Raw genomic sequence first — 7,500 nt, 5'->3', positions numbered from 1 at the left:
GCGTGAAACAAAAACTTAGACATAAATAAAGTCCGTTGTTATTTGCTATCTTCAATAACCCTTTGCAATCCTCTGTCATCACCACACACAGATGACTCCACCGAGCTCGACTGGGACACCATGGTCTCCTTCAGCGACCCGTCAGCACCCAAGGGAACAGCAGACCATGACTGTAAGATTGGCGGGCGGTATTTCGTGAACGGCTCCATCTGGCACCCAGTGATCGGTCCCTTCGGCGAGATGGACTGTGTGCTGTGCAAGTGTCTCAACCGCCGCATTGACTGTTCCCGCCTCAAGTGTCCCAGCCGCGATAAGCTACAGTGCACCAAGCCTGTCAAGGTCGCCGGACAGTGCTGCCCCGTGTGCCCCCTGACCCTCATGAGTGAGTACTGGGCGTGTGTGCGTGTGTGTAAAGGGAGGAATATGACTGTAAAAAAAAAAGAAAGATATAGGATTGGCTTAGTAGTAGTAGTAGTAGTAGTAGTAGTAGTAGTAGTAGTAGTAGTAGTAGTAGTAGTAGTAGTAGTAGTAGTAGTAGTAGTAGTAGTAGTAGTAGCGGTGGTGGTGGTAACAGTAGTATAAATCAGGTCGGTGTTACGGGCCACAGTCTTTCCAAACCAAACACAGATCTCACACACTCGAGATATCTCGCAACCGTTCTTAACTTAAATCGAGTTCTGCTTAACCTCTCTCTCTCTCTCTCTCTCTCTCTCTCTCTCTCTCTCTCTCTCTCTCTCTCTCTCTCTGCGGAAGACGAAGCAGTATACATAAAATGCTGCAGTGCCTGTTCTTTGAAGCGTGAATCTTGAAATTCTTACTTCTTATCCATTACAAGTGAGGAAAACGTAATGCCAACTCATCCCTGCTTGTGGAAGGCGGAGGAGAAGAAAGAAAAGGGAACCAAGAAACGATAAAGAGAGGGAGGAGGTGAGAGAAACTTCCCTAACTTCCGTGACGACCCCGCTTGCCTTCCCCGCCACCGCCGCCGTCCCATATCAAAGTAATCGAATCATTCCCAAGTTTCCACCAACGAGAGCTCCTTAGTCCCGCTAACGTGGTCATCCCCGCTCACACCCGCCGCGCGTCCACCGAGAGAACCACACCTTCCTCTGACCTTTACTGCTAAACACACGCCAACACACATCCGCTTCGTGGCGATTACAGGAACAGAGGAACAAAGACAGAGGAAGAGGACATACGGGAATTAGTTCAGTTGATTGAAAAAGCTTCTCTTTGTTTCTAAATATCAATGAATGGAAAGAACACACACACACACACACACACACACACACACACACACACACACACACACACACACACACACACACACACACACACGAACATACATGGATTAAAAGGTTCTCGAAATGTCACATACAGAAACAATTACTTTGAGTACGAGAAGTGAAAACTATACATGCATTCATACATTTTCGAAACAAGAGAAGCGTCACCAGGCCGAGCTGACCTCTGTGTTCTAGAGAATGGGGTGAGTGACACGTTGAGCAGTGCCCTCCCCGCTCTGTGATGTACTGTAAGTGTAATCAATACGAGGAACGAGAACCTTATAGAGCGCTGAGATGATACGAGTACTCTCACACACACACACACACACACACACACACACATCCTCTCTTGTAGTAGTAATAGTGGTAGAAATAAGATGAGAAATGAGAAGAGTAGATGGAAGAGTAGTAGTAGTAGTAGTAGTAGTAGTAGTAGTAGTAGTAGTAAGACAGAATAGTGAAAAGAATGCGATGGTAGAATTTTTTTGTTCAATATTACTATTATTATTATTATTATCATTATTATTATTATAATTACTATTATTATTATTATTATTATTTATCTTTATTGCTATTATTATTATTATCATGAATATTATTACTATCATCATTATTATTATTATTATTATTATTATTATTATTATTATTATTATTATTATTATTATTATTATTATTATTATCGTTATTATTATTATTATCATTATTATTAAACTTTAAGGAAGGTCTGCTCATCGTGACTCATCTGAAGAATGCCTCAATTACTCATTAATAACGACAGCCCTCATTATGACCCCCGACTACCCTCCCCCACCGCCATCCCCACCCCCATCCCACCAACACCTCCACTCCCATTCCCACCCGCACCCTCCTTTAAAGCCCCCATCACTCACACTACCGTCCTCATTGCTTACCACGCCTCGCCGCCCCGCCTCGCCGCCGCCGGGAGGAAGTCAATGTAGGTTAGGTTAGGTTAGGTTAGGGAGGAAGACAATGGTACAGAAAATCACCATCCTTATTGTTATTTATCATTTTGCTATCATTATTATTACTATTATTATTATTATTATTATTATTATTATTATTATTATTATTATTATTATTATTATTATTATTATTATTATTATTATTATTATTATTATTATCATTATTATTATTATTATTATTATTATTATTATTACTACTACTACTACTACTACTACTATTATTATTATTATTATTATTATTATTATTATTATTATTATTATTATTATTATTATTATTATTATTACTATTATTATATAACGCTTCGAGTTAAGCTAACAATATTTCAATAAGCTTAATAGTAATAGCGAAAACAACAACCACAATAATAACGTCAGTAGCAGCACCCACAACAACAACAACAGCAACAACAACAACAACATTATTATTATTATTGAAACAAATAACACCAATAGTACTAATTATTAATACTACTAATAATGTCCATCCTTCCTCCTCCTCCTCCTCCTCCTCCTCCTCCTCCTCCTACTACTACTACTACTACTACTACACCTACTACTACTACTACTACTACACCTACTACCACTACATTTCTATAATATTCTCGCCCATATTACACCTAAAACTATTCCCATGCCCACCATCACTACCACTACCACCACCATCTCCTCCTGCCTCTCCGCCTTCCCGCCTGCCCTCCGCCCCACAGCCAGCACTGCGCCCCAGCTCTCAGGCAGCACAGTCAGATGCCTCAACGAGCGAGTCCAGCAGGCTGTATGGAAGAACGTGGGCGCAGGCAGCAACTCTGGCGTCCTGCATGTGAGTATTCCTTTGACTGACTGACTGACTGATTGTTTGATTGACTGACTGACTGATTGATTGATTGAAAGGTGGATTGTTTGACTGACTGACTGACTGATTGACTGACTGGTGGATTGATTGACTGACTGACTGATTGACTGATGGATTGATTGACTGACTGACTGATTGATTGATTGAAAGGTGGATTGGTTGACTGACTGACTGACTGATGGATTGATTGACTGACTAACTGATGGATTGATTGACAGACTGACTGATTGACTGAAAGATGGATTGATTGGTTGACTGACTGACTGACTGACTGATGGATTGATTGACTGATTGACTGACTGGTGGACTGATTGACTGATTGATTGACTGACTGACTGACTGACTAACTGACTGATTGACTGAAAGACGAATTGGTTGACTGATTGCCTGAGTGATGGATTGATTGACTGACTGACTGCTTAACTGATGGACTGACTGATCCACTGAATGACTGAGAGATGGATTAATTGACTGACTGATGGACTGACTAACTGTTGGATTGACTGAAGGAATGACTCGCTGACTGATTCACCGCTTTGACCCATTCACTGCAGGACAAATTTTCCCCATAACCATTCTCATATTTTTGTGGTTGTCTCGAAAAAAATGTGTAGTATAGAAAAGAAGGAGAATCATACCCTTCAGTGTTTGGAGAAACGACAACCATAGCAGTGAAAGAGTTGACGATTTTTTTTTATGCAAGAGGAGAAGCTATCCAAGGACAATACAAATAAAAAAAAAAGGCCCACTTGATTGCCAGTTCCCTTAAAGATAATAAGAATTAGCCAAAAGCCTGGGACAAATGTCTTGAAACTTCCCTCTTAAAAGAAGTCAAGTCGTAGGAAGATGGATATACAGGGAGTTCCAGAGTTTATCAAAGAAAGGTATGAATAATTGAGAGTACTGGTTAACTCTTGTATTAAAGAGTTGGACAGAATAGGGATGATAGGAAGAAGAAAGCCTTCTGCAGCGAGGCCGCAGGAGGAGGTGAGGCATGCAGTTAGCAAGTTCAAAAGAGCAGTTAGCATGAAAATAGCGATAAAAGATAGCAAGAGATGCAACATTTCGGAGGTGAGAAAGAGGCTGAAGACAGTCAATCAGAGGAGGGGAGTTGACGAGACGACAGGTTGATTGATTGTTTGGCTTGTTGAGAATTGAGTAGCAAAGGAAGCTGAACCATGAAGTCTACACGTGGCCGGCCTACATGCAAGATATCCGCCTACATATTCCACTATCATTCTCCCTCATCCATAAGTCTGTCTGATCTTCTTTTAAAGCTTCCTAATGACCAAGTACTGAGCTGGAGTATATTCCGTTCATGTACCGCTCTATTTCCCAACTAATTCATTCCTTTCTCTCTTTCTTGTCTAAATGGTTAACTGACTGACTGAAAGACTGACTGACTCACTGACAGATTAACGGACTGATTTATTGACCTATTGAATGACTATGATTGACCGACTGACTGATTGAGTGACTGACTGACTGAATGAGTGACAATTTTAGTAAGAGCTCTCGCACTGACTGGTTTATTGACTGACAGACTGACTCAGTACGTATATTTCTTGCATTCATTCCTGTTAACTGACTCACCGAACAACTTATTGAATGATTGAAGGAGAGCCGCTGATTCTTTCTCTTTATTTTTTGCCATTCATTCTTTTATTTACCTAATGATCCGTCTCTCTCTCTCTCTCTCTCTCTCTCTCTCTCTCTCTCTCTCTCTCTCTCTCTCTCTCTCTCTCTCTCTCTCTCTCTCTCTCTCCGCCTGTGTGTGTGTGTGTGTGTGTGTGTGTGTGTGTGTGTGTGTGTGTGTGTGTGTGTGTGTGTGTGTGTGTGTGTGTGTCACTCAGTCATTTCAAGCATTACTCCAAGCTTTTACATCCTTTTCTGGTGGTGTGCTCCTTCAACGCTCTCTCTCTCTCTCTCTCTCTCTCTCTCTCTCTCTCTCTCTCTCTCTCTCTCTCTCTCTCTACCTTTCTAGCGGCGCCATGTTCATTCCCATCGGTTGCCCTTTTCACCCTCTGAAGGCAGATGGACATGTAGAGGAGGAGGAGGAGGAGGAGGAGGAGGAGGAGGAGTGAGGGACGGGGCCAAGATCCGTGCCAGAATGACCCATCCAACCCTTCCTTCCTTCCTTGCTTTCCTCCTCTTCCACCACCACCACAACCTCCTCCTCCTCCTCCTCCTCCTCCTCCTCCTCCTCCTCCTCCTCCTCCTCCTCCTCCTCCTTCTCCAATGGAATGCAGCCTTGGCTTTCTGAACGACGATTTAGATATCCTGATGACATACAGTCTTAGGAGGAAAGGAACGGGGAGAAGGGGAGAAAGAAGGAAGGGAGAGAAAAGCGAGGATGGGAAGGTGTTTCTCTCTCTCTCTCTCTCTCTCTCTCTCTCTCTCTCTCTCTCTCTCTCTCTCTCTCTCTCTCTCTCTCTCTCTCTCTCTCTCTCTTAGGGTTGAGTTGAGGTGCAGGTTGGCCACTGAAGGGGATGGCCTTGCACTCCTAACTTTGATCACTCTCCTTCTTCTCCTCTTTTCTTTTCCTCCCCCTCCTTCTTCTCCTCCTCCTCCTCTTCCTCCTCCTCCTCCTCCTCCTCCTCCTTTCCTCCTCCTCCTCCTCCTCCTTCTTCTTGTCATCATCTTCCTTCTTCCTCTTTTTCTCTCATTCAGTTTATCATCTCTTCTCATTTTTCTTCTCCTTCTTCTTGTTCTTCTTCTTGTTGTTGTTCTTGTTCTTGTTCTTTTGTTCTTATTCTTGTTCTTTTTCTCCTTCTCATCGTCGTTGTCATCATCTTCCTTCTTCCCTCTTTTCTCTCATTTATCTTATCATCTCTTCTCATTCTTCTTCTTCTTCTTTTTCTTCTTCGCCTTCTTTTCATCATCGTTTTCTTCATCTTCCTTCTTCCCCTTTTTCTCTTACTCACTTTATCATTTCTTCTACTTTTATTCCTGTTCTCCTCCTCTTTCTCCTCTTTCTCTTCCTAATTTGCTTCTCACTCTCCGTTTTCTCTCATTCATATAACTATTTTTTCCTCTTCTCTCTTTCCCTTTTTTCTGTTTTCTTTTCCTCCTCTTCTTTTACCATTGTCATTTTTTCCTCATTATTTTCTTGTCCATAAGTCCTTCAACTTTTTATTTATATCTATTTTTTTCTTCTCACCATCTTCCTCCTCTCATCCTCGTCGTCTTTTCCTTATTGTCATTATTCTTGCATCTTCATCCTTCTCCTAACGAACCAATACTAATAATTATCTTTTTATTGCATCTTACTTCCTAAATTCACCACTAATCTCCTCCTCCCTTCTTTTTGTTTCCTTCTTTCTTAACCTTACTTCCTCCTATTCTTCTCCTCTTAAACCATATTTTTTTTCTTCTTTCTTCCATTTCTTTATGTTTGATTTCTTTGCAGTATATATTCTCTTAACCTCTCCCCACTCTCAATTACTTCTTCTCTTCCGCCACAATAACTATCAATCTGTTCCTCCTCCTCCTCCTCCTCCTCCTCCTCCTCCTCCTCCTCCTCCCCTCTTTAACCTTTTGTTCCACTTAATCGTGCACTTAATGCTGCACGTTTACCTGATTATCAACAACTTTCAATAACAACCACAAGTATGTTCCACCTCGCCACCATTAACATAACTCACGAATGTTACTCCACCTCCATCTCCTCCACCTCCCCCACCTCCTTCTCGACAGTGACCTCATTAATACAATTCTAGCCATCTATTTCGTTTTCAGACTTAAACAACAAGTAAATTCTACATTCCCCAATTACTGTTAAACTGATACACTCGTTTCTGCTTAGAGTATGTTTTCACTGAGACTTCCTGCTTGTTTTATTTTTCTATTTACAAGATGAACTGTCTCAAAAGCAAAGCGTCTGTAAATAATCCATGCTTCTGTCTTCTCTTCTACTGTACCTTCGTCTACGCCTCCCTCGCTCACGACATTCTCAGCTTCACCTTCACTCACAGCTCCAACATTCCCCGCTTCTCTGTTATCGTCAAGACTTACCACTGCTCCTTTCACTTATTTGATACTTGAAACATTATTTTTTTCGCTCTACACACACTTGTAAATAGAATATGGTGTACAAATTAACCTCTTACTAATTCCTTCATTCTTAGTGGGTGATTTCTTTTCATTAACCCTCTTCAGTACCAGGACGTGTTTCCATATTCATTCTGGTTACTACTCGTATCTGATGATTTTATACAGCTTCAGAAACTCATGTTGGGTTTAAAATAGTGAAAACTGTGGCTATTAATTTTCTGACACCCATAAACCCTTCCTAATGTCAATAAAACAGTCTAATCGTGCACAAACCTCAAGGTAAAAATGTGTCCCAGTACTGAAGGGTTTAATTCGTAGAGCACATCCC

General features: G+C 41.5%; 1 protein-coding gene across 1 annotated transcript in view; it reads left to right on the top strand.

Moving 5' to 3' along the window:
• Positions 1-7,500, top strand: part of LOC123519706 (chordin-like protein 1) — a 45,500-nt gene that overhangs the window by 35,101 nt on the left and 2,899 nt on the right. Inside the window, exons 6-7 of the mRNA XM_045281207.1 lie at positions 92-382; positions 2,977-3,086. Of these exons, the coding sequence (XP_045137142.1) occupies positions 92-382; positions 2,977-3,086 (401 nt within the window). The remainder of the gene's footprint in view (positions 1-91; positions 383-2,976; positions 3,087-7,500) is intronic.

Source organism: Portunus trituberculatus, chromosome 46 (assembly GCF_017591435.1).
Source record: "Portunus trituberculatus isolate SZX2019 chromosome 46, ASM1759143v1, whole genome shotgun sequence".
In the NCBI taxonomy this organism is placed as follows: Eukaryota; Metazoa; Arthropoda; class Malacostraca; order Decapoda; family Portunidae; genus Portunus; species Portunus trituberculatus.
The sequence above is the reverse complement of the archived record's forward strand: the minus strand, read 5'-3'. Positions and strand labels throughout refer to the sequence as shown.